We start from the raw sequence: 16,740 nt of genomic DNA on the forward strand, positions 1-16,740 counted from the left end.
TTAACTGAGCCCAGAGGCTGGGGGGTATTCCTCAGCAGGCAGTTTTCCCAGATCCTGCATCCCTCCAACGTGCCTGACATCTGGATTCAATTTCTTCAAAGAAAGAACCTGCGACATTTTAATCCCTTTGGCGGCTCGGAGTCTCGGGGAAAATGAAAGCATCCATCACACTTACAGCATATTCCTTTCCACTCCTGTATGTTTCAAATCCTATTTACTAGGAACTGAAATCCACCTAAAAACTTGCTTTACAGCTACTCTCAATGTACTATACATAGTGTAACCTGAAGAACACTCCAGGACTGGCATAAATATGATGGCCAGAGGCATAAATAAGATCTCCTCCCGTCCCTGTTCATGCAGGCAGGGCAGTCAGACCCCAGTACACAAAGTTGTTTACTCTCCGTGAGCTGTGTTTAACATTCCACTCCCAGATATTTATATTGAGAGCCAAATGCAGAGCTGTATTCTGGAAAACGAGCAAAAGTAGGCTATGACCCATCCAGAGACTATTGGGTCATCTGAAAGGTTTACAAGCCAGTCTGGAATCCAGCATTTATTTTGGATGGTGGGAGGTTACTATAATTAGCTGCCATTCAATTCCATTATACACTTACAAATACAAGACAAAAAACCCCTGTCAATCCACAATGTAGATGTATTTTTACTGTAATACAACCTATGACCTCTGTAGAAAACAAGTTACCTCAACCATCAACCAGTGCACATTAGTGCGCTCAGGTCAGAAAAGCAATTTCCTTCTTATGAATATGAATGTAACACCAGCAAACAGGGACCATCCAATGTGGTGATGTTACTCAACACAACATCCACCTTAACAACAGGGTAATGGTGCGAGAAACTACAGTTGACTTCAGCTCCCAAGCTGCTCACGTGCCAATAGTTGTGTGTCTGGAGTCGATGCCAGAGATGTTCGTTTTGATCAAAGGCTGTTTCCAAAGACAAATCGGTGCCTTATGCACAGGCACGTTCCTGCATGAGTCAGACACGCCAATAAAATTCCTGTAAAAGTCCTCTGGAGCAGTTGTATTTGGGAGGGGGAAGGACTGTTGGTGTTTCTTTAAAGCTTGTGGGTATATATTCTAAAGGAAGGAGTTACCGCTGCAGTGTCTTGCGATGTTTAGTGGTGGTCTTTAGGCTGTGTTAGATATAGAATGGTTTGGGTTGGAAAGGACTTTAAAGCTCATCTAATTCCAACCCACTTCCACTAGACCAGGTTGCTCCAAGCCCTGTCCAACCTGGCCTTCAACACTGTGTTATCCCTTCCCTGAAGCCAAGTTGCTTGTGAGGGTATTGACCATGGAAAGATGCTTCTTGATGGCTTCAAATGATGACCAGCAAGAATACAGACACATGAGGATTCTTCCTCTGCCTCCTCTTTTTATCCAAGTAATTTTTACATTTAAAGTATATAATAATCAGTGTTTATCTGCTTTCTGTGGAAAGATTGTCACTGTCAGCTTCATCATCACTGTCTCTGCTGCCAAAACTAGTACAACTCTTGGCCTGACTCCTCTCCAGGCTGAGTGGTATTCACAGGTTTGGTCTCAAAAAGTGAGTAAAGGCTTTGAGAGGACACAGCATGGAGGTTCATCCAAAGGGTCCTCACCGTGCCTTCACTTCCTTTGTGAAATTCCTGCTCCTAAAGCCTTACCAGGAGATCCCATAACCAATAGAAAACACCATCGAGACGAGACATGATTGTTACACATTACTCAGTCAGGCTTCATTTTGCCTCTGGTAAAATACACCATTGCATCCGTCTCTTCCTTGTCTTATAGAGTGAAAAGTATTTATCTAGTTGCTAACAAACATCCAGATACACACACACCCCTTTAGAAAACACAGCACTGCTTCCTCCCATGAATCACTCAACACCTTACATAAGCGTAGGGAGAATATGGAGCTGTTTCATAGATGATCACTTAAAAAGCTGGTCATAATCCCACCTGAAATGCACAAATAACTCAGTTTTAAAGCATAAAGATCTGCTTAATAAATGCCTGCCCCCAATTCCTTGTTTCTATCCCTGAAATGCAACTTGCACTCCCTTCTGTCTTACCCAATTGTCAACAGCTCACATTGTAGCACTGCTCCAGACCTGATATGGGGAGAAAATACTTTCTTTCTCCCCAAAGGAGAGTGTGTTTTGGTACAAGAAAAGGGGTTGCTCAGTGCAGAAGGAAGTGGATGCTGTAACTATGGTCTCAGGTTGGATCTTTGCCCTCATCTTTTGGTGATGTTTGAAAGGTTTTTAGGCTCTATATCCAATTAGAGACTTAACAGACCTGACTGGGTTTTGAGGAGGACTCTGGGCAGCAAGAGGAAGGTTAACAAGGCAAACTAAACAGGAATAGCCAGGGAATTGCAGTCCCTCTGGGTTGGCAGGATCTCCTCTGCCATGTTGTGCACTGTCTCCCTGGTATGCGGAATGATGAGCTGCAATATGTGAAGTTTAAACATCAATAAAGGGCTGCTCCACCTCTTCAGAAAGACAAGTACACATCCAAGTTCAATAATCCCTTCCCCCTTACTTTATGTTAAAAACATACATTGGGTAAGGTGCCAAGTTTGGGATATGAGGGTGCAGCTCCCTGCTCCAGAGCAGCCCTTCATGGGATCACCAACTACATGGCATTTTGTCAGCACAAAGATGCCTAGAAGGAGTGTGAACGCAATATGCTGGCAAAACTCCTCTGTTATTGCAAGTACGGTGACAAAACAACAGCTTGTCAGCTGAGCTATATTTACTGGGGGAGACAGTGGAGCTGAAGTAACAGCTATGCTGTGAACATAGACACTTGATAGAGACAAAGTCTGAAAAATCAGCTCCCATCTGTCAGATCATAGAATCCCAGAGTTGTTTGGGTTGGAAGGGACCTTAAAGCTCCTCCAATTCCAACCCCTGCCACGGGCAGGGACACCTTCCACTAGAGCAGCTTGCTCCAAGCCCCTGTGTCCAACCTGGCCTTGAACACTGCCAGGGATGGGGCAGCCACAGCTTCTCTGGGCACCCTGTGCCAGCGCCTCAGCACCCTCACAGGGAAGAGCTTCTGCCTAAGAGCTCATCTCAGTCTCCCCTCTGGCAGGTTAAAGCCATTCCCCTTGTTCTGTCCCTACAGGCCCTTGTCCAAAGCCCCTCTCCAGGTTTCCTGCAGCCCCTTTAGGCACTGAAGCTGCTCTGAGGTCTCCCCTTCAGGAGCCTTCTCTTCTCCAGGCTGACCCAGCCCAGCTCTCTCAGCCTGGCTCCAGAGCAGAGCTGCTCCAGCCCTCGCAGCATCTCCATGGCCTCCTCTGCACTCGCTTCAACAGCTCCACGTCCCTCTTGTGCTGCTGCCCCAGAGCTGGATCAGGACTGCAGGGGGGGTCTCCCCAGATAAGAGAGATAAACAGTGTATGGTCTGACCATAATAGTCTTATTTTTGATCTTCTCTTGTGACCTTATTTCATCAATGAAATAGATACATTGAGGTCTGGTGGAGCCAAATTTAGTCTATTGGTTCACCCTCATAAAATCCAGATAGAGCAAAGTACAATCTGGGCTACAGCATAAGTGCTCAATGAGACTCTGAAGTCCTGGTGATGTGTTTTGAAAACCTGACTATAAATGGCTGTCTTACTGCTTTTGAAAATCTCAATAACCTTGAGAATTGGTATAAAACAGCCTAAAAATTACAACCCAATCAGTACGGGTAACGTATTTTAACAAGAATACAGTGGAGTGTATGTGGTGGATGTCCTTCAAACTCTCTAACGTCCGGGAAAGCCTGACCCTTCAAAAAGAACAAGTTTAAAAGGTTAATCAAAGCTGCAGCTTGAACTTTGACTGTTAGCCCAGGGATTTCCCTTCTTCCCTGGCACATTTGGGTTAAAACTCTTTAAAGGGGAGTACACAAATGACTGTTGATGTTTTGGCTACACCTTAATGTGGTGGGACAACCCTCAGGCAATTTTTTCCAGCATATAAAAAGGTAGTTCAATTAAAAGGAAAAGAAAAAGAAACCCCTCTTCCCTGAGGGCAGATTTCCTTGCCATAGCACTTCCATCTGCATCAGAAAGAGCTCAGAAACAAAACAAGCCCCAAACACAGTCACTTCAGAGGCATCAGCACAGCAGATAATCTTTTTTTACTCTTTTTCCCCTCCCTGAATGGGAAATTACTGGGATGGTCTTATCTGGGACAGGAGATCTGGTCTGGAGAGGCCAAAGCTCAGAGTCAGCCTGTTGGACACCACAACTGGGCATGGAAAGCATGCAGCAATAGCCAGGTTAAGTGAGGCTAATAAATAATGCACAAATGCAAAGTGAGTGACAACAACAGAGGTCAAACAGGAAATTCCCCACTAACAAATGACTTTTAATCCCAGTCTAATAAACCCTAAGCCCCACTTGGTTAACTCTCAACTCAATAGCTGCCTTCCTAGGAAAAACCCCTGTTTCTCTTCCTTCCCTTCTTAGGAGAAGTGTTTGGCAGTGGGCTCTTCAGGGCAGAAGGACACTGCCCTGAAGCAGTTTCTCTTTCAGAAAGCCAAGCTTGGACAGTGCTTGGAAAATGATGCAGCTCTGCAGCTTCCCACCCTCATTTCCCTAAGTCACTTTAATCCATAGCTTAAAGAGCAATTTACCTCCCAGACAGTCCCTCTTGTTTGCAATACACTGAAGTGCACTAACTAAAGTCAAACAAAAGCAACATTTGAAGGGGCTTTGCACAGTTTTGCTTCCTGGCACTTGCAAATGCTTATGTTCTTGCTAAGTTATGGGTTACACACATTCATTTCACACAGCATTAAAACTGTGGCACATTTAGGATATGAATGATTAAACCAGGAGATCATAAACAGTGTTATGGATAGCAGAAGCAGGCCTCAGCCCACCCCAGAGGTGTATGTAAGAGCAAACACAGCTGTACACATCTGAAGTGTTGGTCGGGAAATGCAAACACAGAAAGCACTGTGTTCCCAGTGGAAGCCACTCCACAGAGTAGCTGATTGCACAATGTTGTAAAGCAAAGTGTTTTGGTTACCTTAAAGTCAAGGCTGCAGAGACTGACTGCATCATCATCCTTCTCTCGGCGCTTCCTCTTCTGTAAGAAACGAAACAGAGCTGTTCTAAAGCAACTAGAGACATTTTCTTCCATTACACCCCCATCTAACTGCAATAACTCAAAAGCCCTAAAGGTTTTGAAGCATGTTTATGCTATTTCATGAGGTTTGTCACCTGATTGGTACCCATAAATTAGATGTCTATAAGCTGGTTTCTCTGCACATCCCATAATTGTGGTTGTGAGTAAAGCCTTAAGTGGGAAATCTCAGCAGCAGGACAGAACGCAGCGGTTACCACTGTGGAATTGAGATTCCTTTAGTTAAAGGAAACATTTTTTTGTGGTTTTTAAGCAATCCAGCAATAAAATTGGGCTTTTTGAAAGAGTGAGGAACTCAGAGGGTCAGACTTGGTGAACATCAGGACCCAAGGTCTCTAGAGGACACCAGAAGACACTAATTCTCGTTCACCAGCCTGGCTGGGTTTGGGCGGGGGGCTTAGAATTAAGAGGTTTACTGATTTCACCTTAAGACAGTGCCAGCATACAAAGCAGTTTTGCACTGGGTTGGTTGTTCCTGCTCCTCAGCTATGTTCTAAAACCCAAATATATCTTATTTAGGGGATTCTTCCTGTGTATCAGGGATTGGTTTTATAGTGCAGTTCTCTAAACAGCTGAACGTGTGTATGTGAGGGTAATTTTGGTCACCTATTTAATTCATTGTGTTGGATGTGGCCAGTAGACAGCTGTGGCTGAAGCATTCCTGCTAGGAATGCAATGGGCTGAAAGAATAAGGGGCTTTAGGGAAGAACGATGAGGCTTTGGCCAGGGAGCTCTCAGCTCTTTTCCCTTCCAGAGAGGAGCAGAAGCCAACAGGACAATGATCAAAGCCATCTGCCCTGAGCTTTCTGATACCTCCCACTGGTTCTGCACTACCTGGGCTTCTGCAGCACATTTTCATTACCCACATAGTGGAAAAGCAATTGTGGACTCATCCTGCTAGGCTGGGCCAGCCTGGAGATCACCTGGTCTGGAAAAACATGGATCATAAGCATAAAGTGTTTGGTCATCCCTAAAACAAGGAGTTGATTTTCATCCCATGTTTGACCCTTGTGCTTCAACATTTCAAAATGAATCAAGTTCATCCTCTTCCACTTCATTAAGTACAAAGAAACTGTTTTGTGTTTTTATACTGGTCTACATGTTGGTTATCAGTTCATCAGATGCTGAACTAAGTGAAATGAGGAAAACACCCTCCCTGCAGCTGCAGAGGGAATCATGGAATAGTTTGTGCTGGAAGGGACCTTAAAGCTCATCCAGTTCCAACCTGCTTCTATGGGCAGGGCCATACACAAATCCTGTTTTCTTAGAAATTAATACGTTCACATTAAAGTTGTAGCTTTAATAGAGGTTTGTCACCTTTGGAAGTGTCTTTAAGATGTCTGAATACAAGTATTCATTCAGATTACTTTACAATGCTGAGCAGTTTCCATGGGTCCTTTGGAAAGCTGATGCTGCTGAGGGGATGTCCAGCTCCCCATGAGGGTTTTCAAACCTGTTGTCTTGTTTGCTGGTCCTTTTGTATGGTGCTCCAATGTGTCTTCTTGCCTGTCCACACTATGCTGACTCTGCTATACACACATGTAATGGTGAGGTATTACTGAAGTGCACTCACTAGTGTTTCATACTCTTGGTTTTGGTGCTGTTTTCTCCTCAGCTATTCAAACTCACCACAGAAGTGGCTTCAAGTCCAAAGTTCCCCATTGATTTCAGTGTTTCTGCTTAGTTTCTACTGTATTTACAGAGATAAGATACTGACTCTGCCACATGAGGCCCTTCACTGTGAGACTTGCTAACCACAGAGGAGAAAACTCGCACATCAGACATAATGTCTTCTCATATTTATAGCACTGACACTGAATTAATGTTCCTGCACACTCCAGACTCTTTGAGCAGACCTTTGGCAGGCTGGAGAACACATGCAAATTCAGCCATTTGGCTCTTTCTAAGCTCGAGTAAAATATTCAGGCTTGGTTATTTATCAAACCCTTGCAGTAAAAGACGGTTCTAACCACACCTTTTCAGTCTGCAGCTTATTTTTCCCATCTGGAAGTGAAGGGTTTTAGCATCTCTTTAACAGCAGAAACTTGCAATAAAAGACGAAGACAACCACGCCTCATTGGTCTGAATATTATTCCTTCCTTATGCAGTCAAGCACATTAACATCTTTAACATACAGCTCCAGTCCAAAGCCCAGACACGAAAGGAAGGCCAAGGTTTTGTTTTTAAACTGGCTAGACTTATGCAATAAGTATTGCATTGGCTGGAGCCCATTTCCTTTGCCCAATATAGTTTCATAGACATTTCACTACAGAGCCAGCTGTGTCATTCCTGTGTGGTGCCAGAAAAAGAACAGATTCCAAGAAAAAGACCTCTTCAGACTGCTCAAATCTGAGGGTTTAAAGGCACATGGTAGAAAAGCAACTGCTATAGTGCTGCTTTCTCACATCTTTGGGGGGAGATCTGATACTTCAACCTTGTCACGGAACTCATGTCATGTGGAACAAGTTACTTCTATAAGAGTTATTAAAGTGTAAAAACTGTGAGAGCTGATTGAGGCTCTCAAAGAGGTATTTATTGTAAAGGAGAAGCATAAAAAGATGCTAATCAGGAGGGGAAATCTAAATATTCTGTGCCTTGCTGCTAGAAAAACCTAACTGATGCCATGAGCACGAATGTGCATTCCATTTCAAGGGTTCTGATTAAAGCTCTGGGAATGCTTTTTGAAGAAGTGCTGGTTTTCCATTTGAAAACAAGCATCTGAGAACGTTGGGGCTGTTGAGCCTGGAGAAGAGAAGCTGCGTGGAGATCTCGGAGCAGCTTCCAGCGTCTGAAGAGGGCTACAAGGATGCTGGAGAGGGACTCTTCATCAGGGACTGTAGCGATAGGACAAGGGGTAATGGGTTCAAACTGAAACAGGAGAAGTTCAGGTTAGATATAAGGCAGAAGTTCTTCCCTGTGAGGGTGCTGAGGCGCTGGCCCAGGGTGCCCAGAGAAGCTGTGGCTGCCCCATCCCTGGCAGTGTTCAAGGCCAGGTTGGACACAGGGGCTTGGAGCAAGCTGCTCTAGTAGAAGGTGTCCCTGCCCGTGGCAGGGGTTGGGACTGAAGGAGCTTTAAGGTCCCTTCCAACACAAACCATTCCATAATTCTATGATCTAGTTTTCATCTCCCCTACCGTAGCTTTTGCCTAAACCCAGGATATTTAGTTCTTTAGGGCTCAGTCTGGGGTTTTGTTGCTTATTGCCCACCTGAAGTCATAAAGCACCACAAAGGCTTCAGGTGAGCAATGTGCATCAGGACCGTTAAGTCAACAAAGTTCAAGTGCCTGTTTCTCATAGATGAATCTTCCTTTAATGAAAAGGGAGAAAGGAAAACAATCCATGAGTAACCTTGCTTCAAGTCAGAAGCCATCAGAGGATGCTTTAACCTGAACTGTCTTTTCTTAGAATTATGCAGAACACGCACTAGTTATCCTCTGTCAACCCATCCCACCTCTGCAGGCATGAAGAGGACACTTGGCTTCCTTACCCACTTCCCCTAAGGCTCAGGCCAGGTACATTTAAAGGGCTTTTGGCTAAACAGCTGCACAAACAATGACATGAAGAGATGCTATTTGTGACTGGTGGCCATGGAGGGAATAAAACCCCTTGTGGGACACTGTTACTCCAGCACATTAGACATGACACCTAGAAAAGGAGAGTTCTGGCTTGCCTACAGGCTGCTGCCAAAACACAGAGCTCTGATCAATGTGTGTCAGCATAACTGCATTGGCAAAGCCTCTGAGCAGAGACCTGGTCCCTGGCCATGCACAAGGGAATGTCTGCTGGGCAGCTAAACAGCTATGCACTCTGCTTCAGTATCCTTCCCCTCCTGTATTTGCTTCTCTTCCAGTGTTAGGTGTCCAAGACTAACCTCTAACTAGCCACAGGAAAGCTTGCATCTCCAGAGGAAGGCTGGATTTCAGAGGTGCCCACTGTCTGTAGCAGCAAATGAAGCTATTTGGGCTTGAAGGGAGAAGTAGAGGTGGATTAGGTTGATGAGAGACATGACGGAGGATGCAGATGAGCAATTAAATCCTCCAAACCTAATTTCTTTGGGATTTGCTGTCTGCCACGACATATAATGTGTTCTAACTGCAATTCAGAGTTGAACTGACTATGTTTATAGCCAAATAAAAGCAGATTAAAAAGAAAACCATGCAAAGAACAGGAATAACTTGAAACTCCATCAAAATGCTTTTAATTTGTGATGTTAGGACAATCTCTTCAAACGGCAAAGAATATAATTTCATGGGCTTTGTAATAGTCAGATGCACATTGTCACCAGATGAAAGTCTCTAAAACAAAGCAAAAGCAAAGTCTACAAGAGGTTATGGTTTTGTTTTAAAGCACTCCCACACTTGCCTGGTGTTTGTGCAGCCTCAAACCTGCACATGGTTGGCCTTCAAGGCACAGCCAGCAAAGTGCCTGTCTAAATACATGTTTGACAAGAAGCTCCAGCTGATTTTACATGGGATTTCCTTCATAAAAGGTATTCTTGTCCTTTTCCCCACTGCCAGCCATGTTCTCATGCCCTTCCTTGTGCTGGCACAGGAGTCCCATGGATTGTGCAGGCAGCTGGGTCATCCCAAACTCTCTGTTTTCTTTTTGGCAAGGCAAGGTTTTCAGGCTGCCTGAGGATGGGATCACCACTTCCACAGGCAGTGAGGGCAAATCAGCGTAGGCAGCTCATGAAGATGAGATTTAAGATGGAACAAGATCAGTACACACCACACTACGCGCTATGCACCTACTTCAGTTGACTAATTGCCTTGTAATCCTCAGCATGTGAAGAGGGACAGACTTTGTGAAGCAGCAATTCAGAACAGAAATCATAGAATAGAATCCCAGACTGGTTTGTGTTGAAAGGGACCTTAAAGCTCATCCAGTTCCAACCCCGTGCCACGGGCAGGGACACCTTCCACTAGAGCAGGTTGCTCCAAGCCCCTGTGTCCAACCTGGCCTTGAACACTGCCAGGGATGGGGCAGCCACAGCTTCTCTGGGCACCCTGTGACAGAGCCTCAGCACCCTCACAGGGAAGAACTTCCACCCAGGAGCTCATCTCAGTCTACCTACTCCTATAAACATGGTTAAAACATAAAACATGCTCTAGATGTGGCTTTAAAACCATCCCAAATAAGTTAAATGATCACAAATGAGTTATATCCAGTCTAGGCCCTCTCTAGAGAGTGGTTCATTTTTGTCAACCAGCTCTAGAGGCTGGATGTGAACCACTTCCCTGGCAAGGGATGTAAGTTAAAGGATGAAGAGGAGAGAGTACAAGGCTTACAGCAGTGAGGCCATGTGCTTGCTTTAGGTAGCTTCTCAATACCAAATGAAATACTGATTCATGCATTTAAGAAAAAATAAAGGTTCATTTCTACCCCATGTTTTATATCTTGCCTGTTGCATGGCCCTCTTAGTTAAGATAGCTGAAACACATCAGAAAATAAGAAGTTGAAGAAACCACAGTGTCCAGGATTCCCTGCCTTTCCTCAATCCCTGCGTGCAAAAAGAACCCTCCAGCTAAAGCTCAGAAGCCTCAGAAGCTCAGAAAGCATCTAGCCAGATAGAGAGGAATGTGTTGGTTTTGTTTCTCCTTCAGACAGAGGGACCTTCACCTCTGTACTCCTGCCTGTGCTTGCATGCTGTTGCAATCTGTACCCACCAACTGGTTTACTCACCAGGGTGAAGTCCCAGTGTGGTCCTGGCGTGAGGAATGTGAAAGAGCTGCCTCGTCTCAGGGGGTACCTGCGAAGAGAAAGAAGGAATAAGGTAAATAACTTACAGGTTGTGGTAGCAATTGATAAACCACATCTGTTTTCCACAGCTTGGATGGTATCATACATCTTCAGCTCCAGCGTAAAAGCTGTGAAGATAATGAAGAAGGACATGGAGCTGTTGGAGCAAGTTCAGAGGAGGCCACGAGGATGATCAGGGGCTGGAGCAGCTCCTGTATGGAGACAGGCTGAGAACATTGGGGCTGTTCAGCCTGGAGAAGAGAAGCTGCGTAGAGACCTCAGAGCAGCTTCCAGTGTCTGAAGGGGGCCTACAAGGATGCTGGAGAGGGACTCTTCATCAGGGACTGGAGTGACAGGACAAGGGGGAATGGGTTCAAACTGAAACGGGAAGTTCAGGTTGAAGATAAGGCAGAAGCTCTTTACTGTGAGGGTGCTGAGGCGTTGGCCCAGGGTGCCCAGAGAAGCTGTGGCTGCCCCATCCCTGGCAGTGTTCAGGGCCAGGTTGGACAGAGCCTTGGGTGACATGGTCTAGCGTGAGGCATCCCTGCCTGTGGCAGGGGGTTGGAACTGGATGATCTTAAGGACCTTTCAACCCAAGCCATTCTATGAATCTATGTAGCATAGTCTTTGGGAAGGAGAGACCAATGGGATTTCCAGTATTCCCCACCACAACTGCAGGTGTTGGATTAAATCCCTGCTTTACTACAATAAATGTGCAGGATTAAAACCCTGCTTTACTACAATAAATGTGCAGCAGAAGCAGCAAAAACCTCCCACTGGGCCCTGCAGGCTGATCTGGAAGAAAAAGGTCTCTTTCTGACCCCAAAGCTGTCAATCTGACCAAGAGGGATGATAAAGCAGTCCGAATAATATAAACCACTAATATTGTGGCCTCATTTTCTAAGGTTAATGAAGCTGAAAGGAAAGGAGGCAACAAACTGTACCTTTGACAATAGAGCCTTGTAGTTTCCCATCAAATTACGACCAGGAATTGAGTTGTGGTCTTTCATTAAGTCATTTTTGATCCAAGAAAGTTAAACCATCAGAAAGCAGGACACACAATAGGGCGTTTGTATAATCCTTGCTCTTTGAACAATGCTAAACGAATTGCCTTCTGCAAGTCATTTATTGTACTAGCACCCAGTTAAGCAAACAAGCTGTGTGCCAGCTTTCACTGTCTGCTGGATTTAAGGTATGTTTCCAGCAATGACTTTTGAAAGCTTATCCTGGCCATGGTATGGAGAAACAGTTTTCTGTCTGTCATTGAGTTTTCCTATGTGGAATTTGAGTCCCAATCAGGCCACACACTTCTCTGTCAAAGGCAGTGGCAGCACCTAAAGGGGAGAAGGTTTCCCCTTTGCTGTCACAAACTCAGACAGAAAAAGAAGCATCCCGCAGCAGCTGCACTGTTCTTCTTCGTACTGAGATCCCACAGGATTAGCAAAAAACCTGGATATAACATAGGAATGCAAATGCTTCCGGCTTCCAGGAGACTTGCACTCGGCATTGCTCAGGCATTCCTGAAAATTCATCTTACAGAGTAGTCAGTGGTGTTTCACGGCAGCAGCTCTCTGGATCAGGAGAGGGAAAGCATTTGTCTGTAATGGATTGGGCAGGGTGGGGTGCTCTGGATTGGTGACTGGAAAATACAAGTCAAGGAGCTGGAAAATGCTTTTGTTGTTCTACCAGCCAGTGCAGATCAACAAGGATCATAGAATCATGGAACGGTTTGGGTTGGAAGGGACCTTAAGATCATCCAGTTCCAACCCCTGCCACGGGCAGGGACACCTTCCACTAGAGCAGCTTGCTCCAAGCCCCTGTGTCCAACCTGGCCTTGAACACTGCCAGGGATGGGGCAGCCACAGCTTCTCTGGACACCCTGTGCCAGCGCCTCAGCACCCTCACAGGGAAGAGCTTCTGCCTTATCTTCAACCTGAACTTCCCCTGTTTCAGTTTGAACCCATCACCCCTTGTCCTATCGCTACAGTCCCTGATGAGGAGTCCCTCTCCAGCATCCTTGTAGCCCCCTTCAGACACTGGAAGCTGCTCTGAGGTCTCCACACAATATTTATAGAGAAATATGTTATGAAGTGGATCTTATGGGAAGTGAGATGTGAAGGAATAAAAGGTGCATTTGGAGATGAGGTAAAGCAGCAGATATAGACTACACAGGCGAGCTTCTTAACACTTTTCCTCCAGAAACACATTTCTGTGCTGACCCTTTGCTTAGCACGTCTGTTAATACACAGGACACTGTATTTACTTCAAACTCAGCTCTGAAAAGGAATCCAACCAGCTGCTGAATGCCTGAGCTGGTTCTTGCTCCTCTCTCTAAGAAGGACCGGTGTCCAGACAATGGATTTTGTTTGTTGGGATGACCCAAAACTGTTATTTGGCACCAGGTACCAAAAAGACAAGAGCACTATGTGCAGGAAGGGCACATTCTCTTCATTCCCCACTCATGGTGAAGGAATGTGTCTGATACACATAAAAAGCTGAAGCAGCCTTAGCAGAAAGTGATAGACTTTGATCCAGATATGGTGTAAGAGTTGCTTGGCCACTCCAATAGATCCCATGGAATAGGAGCAATACCTCCCTGTGGCTTCTGGGGTGAGTGAAGTCCCTTGAGGATCATTGAGGGAGCATCTCACCTGCTCCAAGGGTTCAAGCAAGGTAGCTGTCATGTGAGCAGTGAAAATGCTAAGCAAGCAGCATCTGCAGTGGAAAACCAGGAAGCAGGAACATTGCCATGGGCTTCCAAGTGGTTAGAACAGTAAATATGCCATCTGTGATATATATATATACACATAGACTTAGATATCGGAACATATATTTATCTAAAATACCTTAATTTTCTAAGATATATAATAAATAAGCTTGTTTAAAGTACTATATGCATGAATTATGACAGTTAAAATGGGAAGAAGCTGCTCCTTTGACCACAAGACCTTCAGGTACCTTTGAATCAGCCTAACCCTTTGAATACAATCCCTATGACTGTGACACCGCTCCAGGAAGGAAAGTGGCATTTCCAAGAGCTGCATACCAGCACACTGATTGCTACGTGGAAGAGAAACTTCTGGAAGGGAACATTCTTTGGGATTTAGAAAAGTACATCCTGCTCAGGAAGAAAATCTGGGAATGAGCATCAGATTTCTTTGAAATTTAAATTAGAGGCATTTTTTCTCATGAGAAAGAAAAATCCTTAGTGTTTAATCCCAACATGTAACCTGCCCACACGAAAATGCATGAGTTTGATTAAACCTTCCTTGAATACAGATAGAAAAGCAAAGAGAGAATGAATGTGTACCAAACTGTGCCATGCACAACTGTAAAGAGCTACTGGGATGGACTGAGGCTCAGTCTCTAAAGGCAGACATGAGCTTGGGAAGCAGGAGCACAGTTTTATTATATGAATCTTGATCTCCAGCACAAGAAGCAGCCAAATTGTGGCCTGGAAGCCACACCAGGCTTGAAAACTGGTCACAGTAACTCCCAGTCATCCCAGTATGGATGTGTGCTGCTTGTAGCTGCCCCAGCTGCAATGTCTGGGGTCCTGGCAGCACCCAAAGTTATGCTTAAAGTTATGCTTCTCTGCCATGAGTTTGGCCCATTTCATAGAGTCCCAGACTGGTTTGTGTTGGAAGGGACCTTAAAGCTCCTCCAGCTCCAACCCCTGCCACGGGCAGGGACCCCTTCCACTAGAGCAGGTTGCTCCAAGCCCCTGTGTCCAACCTGGCCTTGAACACTGCCAGGGATGGGGCAGCCACAGCTTCTCTGGGCACCCTGTGCCAGCGCCTCAGCACCCTCACAGGGAAGAGCTTCTGCCTTAGAGCTCATCTCAGTCTCCCCTCTGGCAGGTTAAAGCCATTCCCTTGTCCTGTCCCTACAGGCCCTTGTCCAAAGTCCCTCTCCAGGTTTCTTGCAGCCCCTTTAGGCACTGGAGCTGCTCTAAGGTCTCCCCTTCAGGAGCCTTCTCTTCTCCAGGCTGACCCAGCCCAGCTCTCTCAGCCTGGCTCCATAGAAGAGGTGCTCACATGAGAAGCATTAACTTGGAAACCTCAGCATTTTACAATGAGTTGTAGGGATGGGAAGCTCAATAGGATGATGGATCAAAACGCCACAAACAACTTTGCTTCCAGTTGCCCACAGAGTTGGAGAGAAATTTCTCCACCTCAGACTCCCATCAGCTGGGCTTTCGCCCTTGGTCACTCAGCTGTGGGGAGAAATGCAGCCAATCCCTCCCTTAAAAGGCATGTAATAGAGAAATACCTGCCCCAGATTAAAGGGTCCCATCGGTTCTCCAAACACCAAACACATCTTCTGCATCAGCAGAGCCTGTTATAGACCAGCGGCTCTTTCCTCCTCTTCATTTCCTCCTCTTCAATAGTCTAGTAAGAGGACTCAAGAGGGGTAAGAAGGAATCAGGAACTGCTCCTTGTTACATGCCACCAACATCAATGGTGTCCTAGGAGTAGGAATTCTCTTATTTGTTCTAGATCTTGGTATCACGGACACTTCCCAGCCACGTTTTGTGATTTAAAGAGATCTCACTGCTCCTCCTTCCTTTCCAAGTCTTTGGGCAAGCATGGGAGGCTGAGATCTGCCAGGAACCATTAGGAGTGGCAAACAGACATAGAGGGAAGCAGACCTGTGCTAAGTGGAAAAAAGACCTTTAGCAAAGCAGCGTCTATCATCTCAAAGCCTCATCCCACCTCATCCATGGCCCCTCTCGAGTCACTGCTTGTAACAGAGCCATGATGAGGCACCATTTAAGCAATGGGACCACTGCCTGCAGAACTGATGGGGTTTTTGCTCTGTTAGAGCTTGCAAAGCCCTTCAAAAGCACAGAGCCAAATTTAGTCACCTGCATGACTACCACCACCCCTATTACGTGCAGATGGATGACTCAGGATTGCAGTGCTCACACGGGCATCCCTTGCAAGGCTAGTCAGGAATGTGAAGGCAACGCTGGTGAATGAAAGGTCAGCGATGACCGAAAGAGGTTTTACCTAATGCATCTCCCACCACAGCGTGAGGAAAAGCAGAGCACAGCACTGCTGGTCATGGCTCAAAACACTGTGTGATTAACTCAGACAAGTGCAGAGTAGCCTGGATGTAATGTTGGAGTACCTGGAGCCAGCAGAGTAAAGCATTGTGCTGGTGCCAGCAGTGGCATAGAGTTAATAGCTGTGTTTACCACAAAGCTGTTCCAAAGGCCCAGCCCTATTGTAGGGATATCCATAGCTATCTCTGCTGTGTCACCCGAACCAACTGTGTTCAGTCACTTCCTTGAGAGAGATTCTTTTTGATAAACTGTCTTGGGGATAATGTCCTTGGTTTAAGACAGGATGAGCAGATTCAGACTCTTCTCCTTATCTTACCAAGCTTTAGACAAGCAGAAAGTGTTAATCACAGCTGGCTGATTCATGCAACTCTGCTTTCAAAGTGATGAAGAGCTTCAGGGTTACGAGCACACAAAAAACAACTTTCAAGAGGTAAAATGTTGTGGCAACACCCTGGCAAAGCAAATCTCTCCCCCAAGTAAGAGCAGGGGAAGGGCAATGTTGTTGAGATTGTACAGAACGAACAAACCCTTCTGTTTTGGTACCCTCTGTTTGCTTCAAGAAATGAAATGTTCCAGGCTGCTTACCAGCAAATGATGAGACTGCCAACTCTTGCCAAGAGTAAATCTTTCCAGAGCCTGTTAAAATAGAGATTGCCATGCTGATGGTCCGCAGAGAGATTAGCTATGAAGTATTTTTAACCTTAAAAGAGGTTATTTGTCGTTTGGATTCCCAAGTTGGCCTGCAAACAGGTTTAGAAAACCAGCTACCAGC

General features: G+C 45.5%; 1 protein-coding gene across 1 annotated transcript; it reads right to left on the reverse strand.

Moving 5' to 3' along the window:
- LOC308218460 (neuroepithelial cell-transforming gene 1 protein-like) lies at window positions 1-11,122 on the reverse strand (the record flags this gene model as incomplete). The annotated part of the gene is made up of 4 exons (XM_080612629.1): window positions 11,007-11,122; window positions 10,844-10,910; window positions 5,045-5,104; window positions 1-108 (listed from the first exon to the last, which is right to left on the reverse strand). Exons 1-4 carry the CDS (start codon window positions 11,051-11,053, stop codon window positions 1-3), a joined length of 282 nt encoding a protein of 93 aa, XP_080468755.1. The 5' UTR covers window positions 11,054-11,122.
- Window positions 11,123-16,740: the final 5,618 nt, after the last annotated feature.

This window comes from Psittacula echo, assembly GCF_963264785.1.
Source record: "Psittacula echo genome assembly, chromosome: 1".
Taxonomy (NCBI): Eukaryota; Metazoa; Chordata; class Aves; order Psittaciformes; family Psittacidae; genus Psittacula; species Psittacula echo.